This window comes from Phyllostomus hastatus, unplaced genomic scaffold (assembly GCF_019186645.2).
Source record: "Phyllostomus hastatus isolate PE091 unplaced genomic scaffold, TTU_PhHast_1.1 phas_scaffold_114, whole genome shotgun sequence".
In the NCBI taxonomy this organism is placed as follows: domain Eukaryota; kingdom Metazoa; phylum Chordata; class Mammalia; order Chiroptera; family Phyllostomidae; genus Phyllostomus; species Phyllostomus hastatus.
The window spans coordinates 2,506,143-2,524,223 of record NW_025334006.1 but is presented as its reverse complement, the minus strand read 5'-3'; the positions used below and the strand labels follow the sequence as shown (position 1 = coordinate 2,524,223).

The window sequence follows — 18,081 nt, the reverse complement described above, 5'->3', positions numbered from 1 at the left end:
TTGACACCAATTTGTAGCATTTATTGACAGTTCCATTTAAAATGCTAGGAAAGCTGTATAAATTGTAAACATGGAAACCAAACACTTGCATAAATTATTTCAAAAAACTCTATAGCACATTAGAAAACAGTGCAGCTAATTGAAGGGAAGAAACATAACCGACAAATAGAAGGGAAGATTCAGTTACTAAATCGTACACCCATAGCAAAATTTAAGTGCCCGTGTGAGACCAGCAAACCATGATTGTCAAGTTCAAGTTGCAGTACCGATGCCACAAGTGGCCTCAATGCACTCTGTGTATTTTCGTACATTAACACTCATAATCTAGGAATGGGAGTGCAGGGAGAGTCAGAAGAATATGGACCTTGACAAAGGAGGAGGAGACAAGGGGGCATCCCAGAGCAGCTCTGCTAAGCAACTTTTCCTGTGAGGGGAAGGCTAGCCCACTCTCCATGCTCCCTAGAGGATCCTCTGGAGTCTACTCCCCTTTTCTGAAATGAGCCCTCTGGTGCTTAGAGCAACTGAGTTCATTGGTGGAGCTTCTGTTCCTCCAGCACCTCCTTCTTTCCCCACATCTGCAGAAGGAGCAGTACAGGGCATCTGACTTAAACTTGGCCCTGTACTACTCCTGACTTGCACACCTAGGGAGTCGAGTTATAAATGCACGAAATCTGGTAGGCATGATGCTCCAAGATGTCCAGAATGATTCCATGGAATTCAGGGACCGCAAGACCCAAATCACTATTTTTATCTCTGTCCCTTCACCCTTTCTTTAAATCCAAAGTGGCCCCAGAACAGAAAAACCTGGAAGGAGGGAAAAAAGCAAGCCACCTGCACGATTATCTACCCTGTGGGACACCAATACGGACTCGAGTTCCTCAGATTTGCACATTCATTCCTTCTCACTCACTCACGGGCTCCTGACATTGTTTTTTGTTTTCCAAAGGCATTTAAATGTTCTTTTCCTAAATTTCAATGCTGCTGCATGTTCTTAAGATGAATTGTCAAGTGTGTCATTACACACTTGGGCCTGGAATTAGGATTGCACCGTGAGGTTTCGGTTTTCAAATCTTTTTAGAGTTAGAGAAAGGAGTCCTTGAGTAAACACTGAAAATCACAGCCAAAAATATCCAAAGAAACCTGAAATGTGCACACTCCTTGCTCATTCGGTATTACGTGTCAGCCTATTACATTTTATGAGTACGGTACAGCAGATGCTCATAGAAACCCTTCTCACATGTTACAAGAATGTCTGTTAATGTGCTGGATGAAATGTAAAGACGAAGTTCAAGTTACCATCCCATAAGAACGGGCTTTGTGGTCAAAGGGCTGTTTGCAGGTACAGAAGAGGACTTTGTTGTGCTCCTGTCTGGGACAAAAGCGGACAAGCAGGCTCTGGAGGCTGGCTCTGGAGGCTTGCTCTGGAGGTAGAAATGAAATGGCTAAAACTTAACTAGAGCTGAAGTCAGTGTGGTTCTGAAGACTAGAGGCCCCCACCCGCCTGCCCAGGACTTTAACCAGCTTCCGTTCCAACCAACACACTTTTTCACATCTCTGGCGTGAAGGGATTGAGGAGTGCATTCAATGATTAGCTCGTGAGTCACTGCACACGCCAATCAGTGTCCGAGTGACTGGCTGGCCCACCGGAGCACTGAGACGCTGTGCAGTGCGGTCAACACGGACCCTGTCCACAGTTCAGTGGAGGCTCAGAAAGCACAGAATTATTTGTTTCGGCCCAAAGCCTTCAGGCAGACCTTTGCTCTGCCTCACCTGTGCTTTGCATCGTAGGCCTTGCACCCCGAAAAGCCTGGCTGGCCGAAAACCCCCTTAGTCTGCTGCTCAAAAACCATGTGCCACCAAACGCGAAACATGCTCTGAAATGAAATCCGACTTGGAGAAAAAAATGTTGGTGGCTATTAAGAACTCACATGTATGTATTTATAACGCATTACGCTTCACAAAGGACTGAAACTGGCCCGATGTCTGGCCGCCGAGGTCTGCCCTGAGCAGCGGAGCCGATGGTGCAGCTCTTACACTACTCGCCTGCTTTCCATCGGCTCCTCGGCAGACTGCGGTCTGCTCGAGTCTCTCCGGGACGGATCTCTTCCTCCGCAGACCTTCTTCACGGGCTGGGTCCTTCCGCTGTCGTACCCCGCACATGGAGACTCACAGCACTGCTTCCTCCTCTTATAAAACTCCCCAGACGGTTTGAGAAGGAATGCTGTCCCCATATTGTAGCAGGCCGGGATCAAGTTCACTTTCAAGGACAGCTCCGCCCACTTTCTCCCTCCTTCCGGGGCCCACACTCAGCTTCCCCACATGACATCACCATTCCCCAGGGCAGCCCCCTGTCCTCACTGAAGTTGCTGCTGAAGATGACTTCCCCCCAAGATCTTATTTCCAAACACACAACTTCCACTTCTTCCCGCTGAGCACCTAACGCACTCGTGAACTTCCAACAAACGTTACTGATGTTTAAGCCATGTTACTGATGTGCATCGTCCACCTTTCACGCCCGTCTGCGTTATCTGACTTAGATTCTAAGGTCCCAGAAGGCAAGGTTCCTGTTCAACATATTTGGGGCCAGAAAAGGCAGAACATCAGGAGCATGGAAGATGTTTAGTAAATGTTGTTTGTGCGTTAATGGAGAAGGAAGTGAAGTTAGAGCAAAACGGGAGAGAGGAAGGAGAGTCACCCGAGGCCATTCGTTTTGCTCTGGGCAGCTGCCCGTGAACTCAGTCACCAGCAGGTCACAGCACATCGATCGTCCGCCCCGGCACAACCGTACAGATTGCGTTTTACATTTTCACAGCACTCCGTGCTCCCTGCTCAAGGGACATGTGCACACACGGTCACGTCTGACTCTCACAACGAGAAATCCTAGCAGGCGGCAAGGGAGGCCTGCCCTCTGTCTGGCTGATGGGGAGAACAAGGCTCAGAGAAGGGGCCTGACAAAGCCGACTCTGGAAATGATTGTTTCTCCAAACAGCATTCTCTAAAATACTGGCTCAGATTTATAGCTGGTGGCATTTCCGCCGGAACTCTGAAGATAAAAATAAGGAGAGACCCCAAAATCTGACTCTGCATTTTAGAGTGCCTCAAATGAACGGAACTCCAAAGCTCACGTGGTAAGCGTGCGGGAACCCCCTGGCAACAGACTGCCGTCGCTGCGTGTCTGCAGACCCACGTGCGTGCACTGCTCCCCGAGACAGCTCGACTGTGCTGAGTGTGGTGACGGGTACAACTCCCGTGGCACGGGTCTTGAGAAAACAAGGGCAAACTGGGTGTGCTTTACCACCAAGACAAGAGTGCTGGTGATGCCATGGGCCTGCTCACACCACCCCACACCCCACCCCACCAGGTGCTACAGGGTCTCTTTGGTCCTGACACCCGTTCACAAGCGTATCAATTCCAAGGACAACAACACAGGTCGAACCCTTTTATGCCGGTTTCAAAGGCATCACAGTCGCCACGGCAGCCCCTTTAAGACAGAGGCCCGTGTCTGCGGTGTCCAAAGGAGGCGACAGATTTTAGGGGCAAACACCACACCAGGCAGAGTGGGAGAAGGGGGGCCTGTGTTTATTTAGTCCACCTGCCGCCACATGATGTGAATTCACTGCTGGGTGTCCATAACACAACTCTGTGCAGATGTCTGAAATCCTTAACACGTTCAGGAAACCTGGTATTTCTGAGTGACCCGCAAAGAGAATTCTCCGCTCTGGGTATTCAACCAAGACCAAGGGCCAGAAATCAAGCCCAGGAGGGGGCCTTCTCTCACACGCTCTTGGAGCTCGTGAAGGCTGCCTGGAAAGGAGTCCCCTTCCTTAAGTTAACATCCTTTGGAGCCTTCCTCTCCCGCAGCCCTCCTCTCTCGGGGGCGTGCAGATGACAAGCAGCCGCATTTTCACTTCCCAGAACCCCTTGCCCTGCACTGTGAGGCTGCAGACAGGCTCAATGAGCACAGTGCTGATGTGGGGACAGTGATTCCCCTGCAGAAGCCCTACCAGCTGCTCTGGCATTCTCAACATGGGCACCGAGGTTGATTGGAGCCCCCCAGTTCTGCCTGCGTCTCTGCCGTCTAAAGTATTAGCTGATCGGGTAAGAAGGATTCAGAGGAGCAATGTGCTTTCTAAGTTTGTTTTTCGTCTGAGCTTCACTCAGGGCCCTGGCTGCCCCGTTCCTCGCTCTAACTGGGGAAGTGGGGAAATCGTGACTTGAGGAGTAAGCTTCAACGGAGACGACACCCCCTCCCTGCCAGGCCCACAGCGCACAGGGGGTTTCGACAGTCCCTCAGCAGAGTCCAGTGCAATGAGATCAGCCACTAGGAGCAGCCCCCGCCTTCCCATTGCTCCCCAAACTCTCCTGTGTGGCTCTTGATTGAGCAGAGAGAGGCAGGCGAGAACTCAGTTTTGTTTCTGGGTCTTGAACGCACAGAGACGTGATCACTGGGAACGTGCTCACGAATCACAATGTGGGGGTCCTAGGAATGCTCACACATAATTTTTGCTTACGGGAGATTTCTCATTCAAACACAATTTTGTGAGCAACTCATCGGCGATGAGCAAGGACCACCAGGGGCCCCCGGGAACCCTCCTCACTCTACAGGACTGGCCTCGAAGGTGATGTGTGCTGGAAGTGGGAGGCTCTCGGCAGGTCCGCGTGCCCCGTTACAAAACAGCAAATACAATGAATCGTGTAAATCTAAACTTCGACATGTATTTGGAACAACCAAATAAATAGTAAGCGTCTCTCCCCCCTCATCTGGGAGGGTTTTTTTTTTTTCTTTCTTTCTTTCTAGAACAAAACGAAACCTTCGACATATGTTTCCACTGACAAAGCCAAAGTCGGTTTCACGGACGTGACGACGGTGGGGCGCCTGGGAGCGGTAGCACCAGAAGTGGGAGGGGAGACACAGGCGATGGCTTCGACTGGGACTGTCAGGCTCTACGGTCTATCATTTGGTTCCTCACTAGTAGCTCTGTAAATGCCCGAACGGTCTCAGGGTCCTCACCGTTCAAGTTACTAGTAAAATAAGTTCCTACGGGGAGCAAGAGGGAAGTAAGCTGTTCATAAAACGTCTTCCGGCCTCTCCTCTCAGAAAACGAAGCAGCAGGTACGTCGTACAAGCCAGCCTCGAAGACGTCTTCCCACGGAAACGCCGGGTTCCCGTCGGCCCTACACATTCCGTACACGTCCATCTTCCGCCGTGACCACGGAGACGGGGCTTGGGAATTCTGGTGGCTGAGGTCTGTGGTTTGTCTTCCGGGGAGTGCTGCTGGCTTTCGGCCAAGAAGTATGGAAATCTCGACTGAACCCAGGTGGTCGCGACAATGCCAACTCATTAAAGGCTCCGTGAGCTGCCACGTGACATACGGCATCTTCTCAAATTGCAACTTGCTCCCTTCCGCGGGCCCGGGGCCACGGAGGCGCTGGTCCCCCTGCAGGCGCCCCCGCGGCTGGTTTCCTGTGAGTCTTGCTTCCACGGGAAGCGGATACTTGGCAAACGTCCAAGGCGAGGCCCATCAGCTGTGGAAGCTGTGCACGGCGGTCTGTTTTTGGGAGAGCCGCAGGAGCTCCTCGCGGATGGCCTTGATGAGCGAGGCCGAGGAGTGGCCGGGCTGCAGGTCCTCCGTGGAGCTGGCAGCGTAGGCCAGCCCGGCGCCCTGCAGCCCCCTATGCGGGGTGTTCCCCGGGGGCGCCGAGGGCTCCCTACCTGAAGTCCTTGGCACCTGGAACAGCGGTGAAGAAGAATACTCCTGATGTCCGAGCACGTGTGTCTGCAAAACACGGCACATGGTGCTGTACTTCCCACGCGAGAACAGGAGGGAAGCATCAAATTCAAACTGGAGGTGGGCACACCCTGGTGACTTCCTCCCGCCACCTCCTACCCAACAAGTCAGCCCCCTGCTAGGATGCCTCTGGACTGCAACGGAAGGTAATAGTGGTGAAGAAGCTAGCCAAGGGAGAGCAGAGCAATAAAGAAACCCTTGAACTTGAACTTAACGGGTGCCTCATAAATACTTGCTTAATGACGGACAGAAAGGATGACCCGGTCAGCCAAGTCTCTGTGTCTGTGTGTGTGGAGGTAAGCAGTCGCCAGGCGAGCAGGAAGGGGCCCAGAGGGCTGGAAGGGAAGGGAGACCAGAGTACCCCACAGAGGGGAAAGGTCAGATGGGGGTCCCTGACAGCTGGAAGACAGATGCAGCTACTGACAGAGTGGCTGACAAAGAGAAGAGCTGCCTTTGTCTGGGACTAGGGCCCCAGGGCCACGGAACAGGAATGAGGTCACACATCATTGGCCGTTTTGTCTGTCTGTCTGTGGAGTGCTCTGCAGAGGCTCTTCTTTAAAAAGCTACTGCCCTGAAACCTACAACAGTTTTGCTTATATTTGCATAATCTAATTGGACATCCGTTTGACAAGAATAATTATTACTATACTCTTAAGTGACTTTGTTCATTTTTTCTTCCCAGTGAAAAATCTCTTTGCATAGGTACATGGGTTCTAAACCTGGGGTTTCACCCATGCTAAGAGTAAATGGTTGGCTTGGTAAACATGGGGTCTGGGCCGCAGAACATTGCTACGTCTCGCTTTTCCAAAGAGTGACAGGGCGTGCGGCACGCCGCAGTGCGCCCACTAGAGGGGACAGGAGCACCCAACACACCTCGGGAAACCAAGGGGGCACGGTGAAGGTGGAAAAGGGAAGATGTCAGCAAACACAAAGCAAACACCTGAGATCTGAAACAATGTATCTGTTAGGAAAAAACTACACTCTACAGTTAATCTCCTTTCCTTAAGTAAAAGCATCCAGTCACTCATTACTTGCTCAAAAGGCATGCACATGCAATGAAAGTTGTGGCATAAGGATGAGGATAAAACAGAAAGTGTTATTTTGGTTTGGATTTTCAAATTCATATATTTATCCCCCGTGGATATAAAATTCTAAAAAAAAGAAAAAGAAAAACAGCAAAGGAAGGCATTTGTAGAAATTACCTGTGCTCATGTTAATGCTGTTCTCATAAAGGAGTGGCCAGAATGATGAGAAACCTTCAAAACAAACCCTCTGCCTCGCAATGCCCCAAACGGCACGCTTACGGCAAAACCACCCCCTTGTGGCGCTCACCGTGGGTGTGATGGGGAAAACCCACAGGAAGGCACAAGCAGTGAGCAAGGAGGTATGTAAGCACGTGAATGTTTATGTGGCGATCACACCAAAGACCAAGTCCAGACTGCTGTCACCCCCAGGCTCAAATTCACTAGGTAAAAGCCAAAATCACAGAGACGGAAAGCAGAATGGTGGCTGCCTGGAGCTGGGGACAGGGACGAATGGGAAGGCGGGGTTTGATGAGGACGGAGTTTCAGTTTTCCAAGATGAAAAAGGCTGTGGGTATGGGAGGTGGCGATGGACACGTACCAGCAGGAACGTACTGAAAACCGATGGACTGTACGCTGAAAAACTGTTAGTATGGCAAACTTTGTGATGTGTATTTTACCACAATAAAAATTGGGAAAAAAATTTTTTGAACTGTTTTTTGGTCTTGGACCAGATCTTCTTTAATGAATATGCCTTTATTATTTTTTTAAAAATCATGACTTCGAGCCTAAAGTCTGCCTCAAGGAGAACTATATTCTTTTCAGAAGGTCAATGCCAGCACTCTTGCACCCTGGGTCGGAGGAAATCCACCATCTAAAAACTGCAAGCAAAAAGACACTCCAGGGAAAAATAACTGAGGGAGCTTAAAACTTTAATTCACGCAGCTCTTCAAAAGGGGTCCCCAAAGCAGAAGCAGCGGAACGAAGTGATTATGTGCGAACTCTCAGTGGCGACCCCAACACCAGATACTCACGGCTTCTCTCCGGCCCGCCTCATCCTCCCCGTACGAAGGCCAGCCTGGGCCCCCGTACTGGCCGCCTCTGCTGGGTGGCATCTCCACAGGCTGCGCTCCGATTCTGCTCGCAATGCCCACCTGCGTCAGGTGCTGGATCTGGGAGCCTGAAGGGAGAAAAGAGAACCACCTGGTGAACACAGCCGGAAAAGGAAGCTGCCCAGTAGGGCCCTGTGGTTGTGACCACCACACCCCCTTAGGGACAGAGACACTAGACTGCGAGCTTCTTGGCTCACGGGCTTTTACTCCTTTTAACACACTGGCTGATATCGATGGCCTTCTTTCCCTGGCTAGACACCAAAGGACCGGGCATAAATAGCATGAATAGACAGCTCTTCCATTCATTTCCGCAGAGGCTGCCAATACGGACACTCTTATTCATTAAGAGGAAAGGATGGGAAGGTTTTGGAGCCATAAAGAAGCTAAAACCTGGCTCCTTCTTGCTTGTGGCTTCGAGACGCACAAGGAGCCCAAAACACGATCTGCTTTTTTGCTTCAAAGGCAGCGTGCATATTTATTTGAATTCATAATGTTAAAGTGTATTTTCATTATATTCACAGTGTTTCCGTAACTCGGCTATATCACACCATCAAAACTTTAAAGCCGCCCACCCAGCCTCTCGGGTGAGGCGTACTGATGACAAAGCCAGAAAGTTCTCCGAGCTCCACCCTCTACATTCCCACATGCTGAAGCCTTGCGTGGCTGGGAAGACCGGGCATTAGCCAACGTATTTTTCTCCCCCATCAACTTTTGGCATGCGGCAACATCCCTATTCTGCAGGCTAAGTGAGACAAAAAGTGATCTTTAAGCACTGTGAAATAAAAGTGCTTATCACCAAATGCCCCTAGGGTCACCCAACTCATCTGGGATGCTCAGACTGGCCCTACAATGGTCCCGGGATTTCACAGGGGCAAGGGGGGGGCGGCCCTCTCCAACTTTGAGTCTCCTCCTCCTTCTCTAGCTATCTAATTAACAGCCTCCCTTAACCAAATACATTTTTTAAAAGATTTTATTCATTTATTTTTAGAGAGAGAAGGGAGGGAGGAAGAGAGAGAGAGAGAAACATCAATGTACAGTTTGCTGGGGGTCATGGCCTGCAACCCAGGCATGTACCCTGACTGGGAATTGAACCTGCAACACTTTGGTTCGAAGCCCACACTCAATCCACTGAGCTATGCCAGCCAGGACCCAAATACATTTTTTTTTTTAAAAAAGAACTCCAGCCCTGGCTGGCGTAGCTTAGTGGATTGAGCTCGGGCTGTGAACCAAAGTGTCACAGGTTCGATTCCCAGTCAGGATACATGCCTGGGTTGCAGCCATGACCCCCAGCACCCACACATTGATGTTTCTCTCTCTCTTTCTCCCTCCCTTCCCTCTCTAAAAATAAATAAAAAAATATTTTTTAAAAAATCCTTTAAAAAAAAAGAATTCCTCCACAATTTCATCAGGATATACAGTAAAAACTAAAAACTAAAGGTCAGGGGAAAAAAAACCCCTTCTGGGCTGTTGTCAGAACAGTGCGCTCTGCAGGCAACCTTGCCAGTCAGTGAAGATTCATACCAGTATCACAGCGATTGGGGCTATCGGTTCCGTTTGCCCAACAGATACGGTTTTAGAGAATCTTGCAAAAAGCATAAATTCAGCACAGTGTTCGCCACCATTTACAGATTCAGGCAACAGCACAGGGAGAAAAGAACACCTTCGTGTTAACATCGCGATGGTAGTTGAAATTGTATTTCAGACACATTTTGTATCTTGCTCTGCTCTCTTAATGACACAACACACAGGCCTCCCCCACGATCCGATGTGGGGCATCGCGCCCAGCAAGCCAGGTTTGCATTCCGGCCCCACCACCCACCATGGACCAGCCCTGCCATGGACCAGCCCCATGACCCTGGGCACCGGCTATCACTCCCGCTGAGCCTCAATGCCTCGCTTCTCAAGTGGGATCAAAAATAAATCTACCTCCTGGTGTTATTTCAAGGATTAAAAGAGATAAAGTAGGTCAAGCAGCAAACACAAAGGAGGCAGCCCGGAAAACTCAAATTCTCTTTTGCTGGCTCTTTCTGAGCCCTTCATCTTAGGTTGCTGCACAATTTCCTCACTGAGGCCCCTCTCGCTGGGTGTTTAGGGAGCTCACAATGGTTGGTGAATAATGCTCTGATAAACTTCTTTGCACATGGGGTTTTTCTCCAATAGTGTGCATTTCCCTGGGGGGTGGCAGCCTAGATTCCCAGAAGTGGAATCACCAAATCAAAAGCTCCTTATGTCCATGCCAAGCTGCTTTCCAAAAGTCTAATGATTTACACAAACACCAGAAATAATATAATAGTAATAATAATAATGGCGGCTCATACTTATTGAAAGTTCATCATGTGCCAGGCACTACTCGAAGGACTTGATATCTATTATCTTCTTTAATCATGAAAACAACCATAGGAAGCAAGTACAAATATTACTCCCTTTGTACAGGTAACGAAACCAGATGCTAATTTCAGCACACAATTTCATTGATTATGAAAACCATCCCATAGTCAAAGTGGGGCTTCATCATGGTTTTAATTTGCATGTCAAATTGAATCATTTTCAAAATAGTGTTTTTCATTATATGTACTTTTACGTGGTACACACACATTTTTTGGTGCATTTTCTTCTTGTATTTTGACCCTTTATCTTTCTTGTCCTTTGAGGTTTGTCCATTCATCAATTTACATGAACCATCCTCTGTAATAAAATACCTCTTGGTCATACCTGCTGCCAATCTTCCCTAGGCACTATTTTCCTTTTTTCTTTGGTAATTTTTTAGATATACACACATTTGATAGTTTTATATAGTCAAAAAGGGAACTCTTCTAATATATTTTAATGTTTTCCATTACAAATTTTTACACAATTTAATCCATTACAAATTATAAACGAGAAAGTTTATAAAATAAGTTTCTCGTTAAATGTTTCATACATATAATTTCTATATTCTTATAGATTAAAAATGAATAGGTCTGAATTTTGTTTGGAGTATGTGCTAGGCAACAATTAACAGGAGAAATAAGACTCACTGCAAAGCACAGCACGTGTAAGGTACGGAAGATCCTGTGGGGCATCAGGCTATGCTGTTTGTTTAGGAGACAGACAGACAATGCAAAATCCAAGAACTGCCTAGGAGACCGTGGATAATCACCCACTAAGTATTGCAAATTTGGAATTGGCCTAGTCTAGTTTCTTGATGGCATTATAAAGGTGTATATTCTCAGAAAGTCAGAAACTAGCAAAATACATCATTTGACATGTAATAGCCCCTCTTCTTAAAGCTTCGGCCTTCAAAAAGGAGGGTGAAGAAGTGAATGGAGGAAATAAGAGTGACCTGGAGCCCTTGCAATACAACACAGTCAGATGGGTGATAACTGAGGATTTTTCAGAGCCTGCAGAGCTCTGCAAGCAACAGCAAGAGCTCAGCATCTTCACCTACACAGATGCTTTAGGAACACTGAACGACATGCATAAATACAGCTTTCACGGCATCAACAACTCAGGAGATGACGTTCTGTGACACATAAAACAGTAATCTGTAATTTGGGGGTACAAGACAGGATCTCAGGTAAGCAGGTGAGGAAGACTAGCCAACTGCCATGCAGGAGTCAGCCGAGCATGCTAGGTGCTGCTTGTCAGCCACCAGCAGCGTCTCTCACCGTCGGTCTGCAGGGGAGCCTGCAGCTGGTCCACTCACTTCTGTTGGACCGATTAGGGAAATCAAGTGGAAGGTACAGCAGCATTTGAAATTTGGGGATTTATAAGATCTCAGGATAAATCCCTCAAACATCAAGCATCTACTGAACTTGATGAGAATTTGTTCCGGGCTCAAATATTAGTGCAAAACTCCCAGGAGACTTTAAAACAAATGTATTTTTTTTCTTTTCTTCTCAACTAATTTTCTGAAAATATGTTTACTTCTTATCTAGATGTCATCACTGAGGACACTCAGTTCACCAAACATTATTTCTCTTTCCCTTTACTGAAGTTCTAAGGCTTCTCATTATCTTAAATTGTGACATGCGTCTCAAAAATACAGGTGGTTTGAGCTCTTTTCTAAAAAAACAAAAATGAATACATGAAAAGAGATTTAATCCCTAAATTTTAATTGTGGTCTAAAAAAACATCCTTGCCCTGGCTGGTGTGGCTCAGTGGATTGAGTGCCACCCTGTGAACCAAAGAGTGGCTGGTTCAATTCCCAGTCGGGGCACATGCCTGGGATACAAGCCAGGTCCCCAACAAGGGGCACATGAGAGGCAACCGCACATTGATGTTTCTCTCCCTCTCTCCCTCCCTTCTCCTCTCTTTAAAAATAAACAAATAAAATATCTTTTAAAAATCCTGTATCTTTACATTAAATGTACTAAATATTACACTTTTATTAGTAAACCAAATTACGCATGTTTCTCAAATCAACTAATTCTAATTTTTAGAATTTTAAAAAATGTATACATATAAATATTTTTTAGAGAGAGGGGGAGGGAGGGAGAGAAACATCCATGTGAGAGAGAAACATTGATCGGTTGCCTCTCATACACTCCCCAACCGGGACTGAACCTGCAACCTTGGCACGTGCCCCAAACCGGTGACTTTTGCTTTGTGGGATGACACCCAACCAACTGAGCCACACCAGTCGGGCTACGATTAGAATTTTCTGAAACAAGAAATTTAACACAACTCATTTTCTCTCTGGCTTCAAAATTTCCAGAAGTTAGACACTTTGAACTATGTTCTTTTAAAAACATAAACTGAGAATTTATATTTCCTATTGGAGATATTATGGTGTCAATTTTTGTTTGAATTTCAACAGGTAATTAAAGGAAACCTAAATACTAAAAGTAAAGAAAAGCTGTGTGCAAATACTTAAAAGTCTGATCATGAATTAGAAGATCATTTGTCACTTTGACAAAAGTGACTTTTCACTGTTGAATTAGTAAGTAAAGGGCTGCACTAGTTACCCACAAATGATACTAAGATCGTTCCTTTAATGAGCGCTGGAAAGAGGGACGGAAAGAAACTAAACAATTCCACGTGGCCACAGCTTCCCCCAGGCCTCGTGAATGGCAGCAGGCAGGAGACAGCTGGACTCAGGCACAGAGGCATGAGAAAAAATGGCAAGAAAATTTTAAAAGGGAAGATGATCATATTAACAAAGGTAGAAGGGGGAAAAAAATGAGGGAGGTGAGGCTCAGGAAGCAATCAGTGGTTGTACCCTCCCACAAATAAACAAAAATCTCCTCCCAATCACTGTCCAGCAAATTTTAGAGACCTGTTTAAATGCCAGAACAAGTGATCAGAAATAGATCTTTCAGTTTAACTCTAAGAATTTAGAACTGCTTTCCCTGGAAGAAGTGTACTATGAATTCCAGGCCCAGGGACGCTGCTGAGATGCTGGTTCAGGAGAGAATCAGGGGGCATCAGCCCTGGGGCCTCAGCTTCTCCCTGTGTTCCCACCTGCCCTGCCCTGCATCTCACCAGGATCACAGGGAAAGCAGCTCCTACCAACAGAAGAGGCTGAACCCTGGGGCACTGACCCCCTGGCTCGTCCAGAGTGCACCCTGCCAGAATGGAGCCAGAAAGCAGGCGTCCTCCAGTTCAGAAATGCAAGCTAAATACCACACGTACCTGTGGTACCCCCGACGGGCCGAGGCCGGGCCACCGATGGCATGTCCTCGGAGTAGATCCCTCGGGCAGCGAACGGGGCTTCAGCGGATGCCTGAGGCTGCTGGGTTTCGGGAGGCACCAGCTCCGAGGACTGCAGCAAACTGGGGCTAAAACCAGATCTGAAGGCAGAGCACACCAAGCATCAGGACCACACCGTACCCAGCTCTCGTACTTGATTAGGTGCACCCTCAGCCCCCTGGAAAAATGAGACCTATCCATCTACTGACTCATAGTCCACTTTCTACCTGCTCATGGCCGAGTCTCCTGGCCTCAGGTCGGCACTAGCCGATGCCTGAAAAATCTCCGCAGGATGGTGGAAGAAGAAATGCTTCCATTTACAGGTCAAAAGAAGGTGCAGTCAAGTTCTAGGGCTGGCTCACCTCCGGTGTCCAACTCAAGCAGCCGTTATCAAGCTTGGAGACACATTAGCATCGCCTGGGGAGCTTTTAAAAGCCCCAGTGCCCACACTGTATTCCCCAGACCAGGTCAGACAGGATCCCCAGAGGTGGGACCCAGACACAGTCGTTTTTAAAGTGCCACTGACGATCCTGAAGTTCATCGAGGCTGAAAACCAGTGCTCGAAAGCAGTGGTGCTTCAACTTTTTGGCCTCAGAATCTCTTTAGATTCATACAAAATACCAAGGATCCCCAAGCACTTTTATGTATGTGTATTATATCTATAGATATTTATTGCGTTTGAAGTTAAAACTGAGGACTGATAAATACTGTTTTAAAAATACATTTAAAATAACAATATTAAATGTATTTCAGATAAGTATTCTTCTTCAATAGCACACCAAAACTCCACAAAGGTTTTCCAAGGGTCAGTGGCAATGTGGAATGTGAAACAATACCAACAGAGCTTTTCACATGCTGTCAGATTAAAACCCACTGGTGTGTCTTGCACTTGGAATAGACCCACACGATTTAATGGCATGGTTATTTGGAAAATATTAGTTCACTGTGTTCTACAGACTTTCTAGATTATCAATACATTTCATTTTATGGTATTAAAGAAATCACACTCATTAATATCACCACCGAGCTCATCAGTGGAGTCTTGAAGTACTAGGACACTGTCAAGTTCAGGGTCGTGGACAAAAGTCTCCAAAACTCTGATTTTTCATCTGACAGCTCCATTTTATCACTGGCAACAGATACCGTCATTGCTTTTCTTGAAGTGACACGCCCACCTTGGTCATTTCCAAGACAGCGCCTGCCAGACACCCGCTTTGAGCAAGGATGCCTGCCAGTTGCTGGTTCGGGCAAAAACATGGCAGCAATTAGTTCATTTTTCAACTCACACACTGGAACACAGCTTTTCCTCCAAAACTCCATATTCGGCAAAGTGCTTTATGTGTATTTCCTCTGTTGTCACACAGACTATTAAAGACTCAAGGGTTTAGGTTTAATAAAATTAATCCCTTTTACTATAGCATCAAGGACATACTAACATCAGCCTGGCTTTTTTTTTTTTTTTTGGAAATGGTGGCTGTGCAGTGGTGAGAACACGGCAGCTTGAACAACGTGGTGCTGCTGTTTTGATTGACACTAAGGCACCAGCATTTGCACTCACCATGGCATTTGCACCTCTGTGCAAACGTCAACACAACAAAAAACACCAAATAACATCTTAGTATTATTAGGAAAATAGTTTTGACCTCGTGGGCCCCCTGAAAGGGTTGCAAGGACTCTCCAGGGCTCGCCGAATCCCACTTGAGAACCACTCCTCCAAAGAAACTCAAGAATTAGAAGAAGAGGATAGTCTAAGGGCAATGCTTTGCAAATGACAGTCAACCAGGGCTCAACAGCTCCAGCCGGTTCGGTGAGACAGCGGCTGGCTCGCCCCTGCTGCTCAGTGTTGTTTCTGGAGAGCATCTCGGCAGCTGAAACCCAGGCAGGCAGGCCCTCTGCACTCCTCTCTTCGAATAACTGCTGCCGTTTCAGATGGGCCTCAGAGAGAGACATCTGGCATCTCTGACCTGACGGGTCTGAAGCTTAGTACACAGTAAGTCTGCTCCCTGGGGCTCGCCTAACCTCACTACATTCTCTGGGCGGTCCACCCACGAACGAGCTCTCACCCTCCACTTCGTGATTTCCACCTGACCCCAGTCAGTGAGCCCCCTCCTGCCTGTGTCTGCAGCCCTTTCACCCTGAAGTGTGTGCTCAGGTCATCCGGTATGATGCAAGCACTCTGGACTCCTTTAACCTGGGTGACCGTGAAGCTGCTCATCCAAACCGGAACCCTTTGGAGAGTGGAAATTATTAATAATTACGCTGGACAACAGGTATAAACTGGAGCTGAACCAGGTGAACCAGATCACGCGGTCCCCTGTCACTCACTCTCCCCTGGATCACCTGAGCTCCACGTGGTGCCTCTGCCTGTGTTGTTCTGGGACCACAAAGCAGCACCTGGGCAGGGGAGTGCAGTTGCGGAGAAATAAAACAAGCCCCTCTGAAAATGAGGGAGCATACAGAAACTAACAGAAAAAAAGAACGAGGAAGCAGGTAGAGCGTTCCTACTGCTGGGTGACTCCTGGTCACTGAAGGACAGCGGAGTATAATTTCTGAGATTGTTTTTCTGCAATTCCTTCTTCTTAATAAATCAATAGTCTACTCGTGTGTAGGTCTGTTTGCAGACTTTGTAGTCATCCCGCTGGTCCAGCTTCACAGCAATACCACACTGTCTTAATCACCTGACAGTGGTTTCTAATACTTAGAATAGTCCTAACATCTTATTCTTCTTTCTTAGAGGTCTTGGATATTCTTGGCCCTCTGCATTTCCACATAAGTTTTAGAATCAGCTTGTCAGTTTCCACAAATTAAAAAAGCAACAACTACTGAGATTCTGAACAGGATTACAATGAATCTATCAATCACTTGAAGAGAACTGACATTTTAAAAATATTGGGTGTCCAATCCATGAACATGTTTCTTTAGAGACGTTGAATAACTTTGGTTATATTTATTCTCAGGTATGTTATATTTTAATGGTATTTTATATAGTATCTTTAAATTTTGTTATTTTCTGCCTATTGCTCATAAACATGAATAAAACAGGTTTCTATAAGCTGATCTTATATCCAGCCACCCCATAATTTAGCTAGCTTGCTATTTAGCTATCTCGCTAAATTTCCTTCATTCTAGCAATTTATATATTGACATTTTGGGATTTCTACTACAAAGTTATATCACCTGTGAATAGTACTATATTATTTCTCTCTCTGAATTCCTTCATCTTTCTTTTTCTTGCCTTATTACACTGGATAGGTTCCCCAAGGCAGTTAATAAAAGTAACGCAGCAGGCATCTTTGTCTTGCTCCTGGTCTCAGAAAAGAACTTTTTACATTTCACCGATAACTTTTATTAGATTAATTTGCATTTAGTTTTTGTTTGCCAAGATTGTTACCATAAATGCATGTTAAGTTGTATTAAATGCTGCCTCTGTTGAAACAAAAAGAGTTTCCTCCTTTATTCTACTCAAAGTGGTAAATTACATGGATTGATTTTTTTTAATACTAACTCGCCCTTGCACTGCTGGAACAAATCTACTCTGGTTATGATGCGGTATCTTTTTATACATATTGCTGGATATGTTTGCTGATATTTAATTTTGAGTTCGTTGTATCTGTGTTCATGAGTGAAACTGGCCCTTAATGTTTCCTTCCATGCAATGTCCTTGGCCTTGTGTTGTCCTTGGTATTAAGGTTATGCCGGTCTCGTTTTCTATTGTTCAGAAAAACCTGTATGGTGACTCGGGCATCTTTCCTTCCCTTAGTGTTTGGTAGGAGTCACTGTTGAAGCCACCTGGGCCCAGACTTTTCTTTGTGAGAGTAACTTTAATTATGATTTTAGTTTCTTTAATAGTTGTCTGGTTAGTCAGGTTTTCCCTTTCAAGGAATTTTTCCATTTCAAATTTGTTAATAAAAATACGTTCAGAAAGTCTTTTTAAAATCTGTTAAGGTCATTTTCATTTCTGTAATATCTGGGCCGATAGGTCCTTTTTAATTTCTCATACAGATAATGTTAAAGATTTGATCAAGTTCTCCAAGGGTTTATCAATTTTATTAGCTTTTTCAAAGAACTTTCAGTTCCTTTCATCCTCTCTATTATGACCCTGATTTTCCATTTGACTCATTTCTATTCTTATTTTTATTATTCTTTCCTTCTCCTTCCTTTAGTTCTAATTGAATCTTTAACATCTTGAAATGGAGGCTTAAATGATTAATTTTCAGCTGTTTTTTTTCAAATATATGCATTTAAGACATCAAATTCCTCCTAAACATGGCTTTCAATGCATCCCACAACTTTTGATATGTTGTATTTTCATTAATTATTCATTTCAAGATGCATTTTAATTTCCAATGTGATTTCTTCAGTATACCATAATTACTTAGAAAGGGTACTGATTAATATGCAAATATATAGGGATATTCTCGTTATCTTTTATTATTGATTTCTAATGAATTTTACTGTACTCGTCAAACATACTCTGAGTGATTTCAA

General features: G+C 46.0%; 1 protein-coding gene across 1 annotated transcript in view; it reads right to left on the bottom strand.

Moving 5' to 3' along the window:
• Nucleotides 1-6: 6 nt before the first annotated feature.
• The window catches only part of KIAA1549 (KIAA1549 ortholog), a 123,974-nt gene continuing 105,899 nt past the window's right edge, over nucleotides 7-18,081 (bottom strand). Inside the window, exons 18-20 of the mRNA XM_045855665.1 lie at nucleotides 13,537-13,694; nucleotides 7,846-7,991; nucleotides 7-5,777 (exon numbers count right to left, since the gene is read on the bottom strand). Of these exons, the coding sequence (XP_045711621.1) occupies nucleotides 5,523-5,777; nucleotides 7,846-7,991; nucleotides 13,537-13,694 (559 nt within the window). The 3' untranslated portion in view covers nucleotides 7-5,522. The remainder of the gene's footprint in view (nucleotides 5,778-7,845; nucleotides 7,992-13,536; nucleotides 13,695-18,081) is intronic.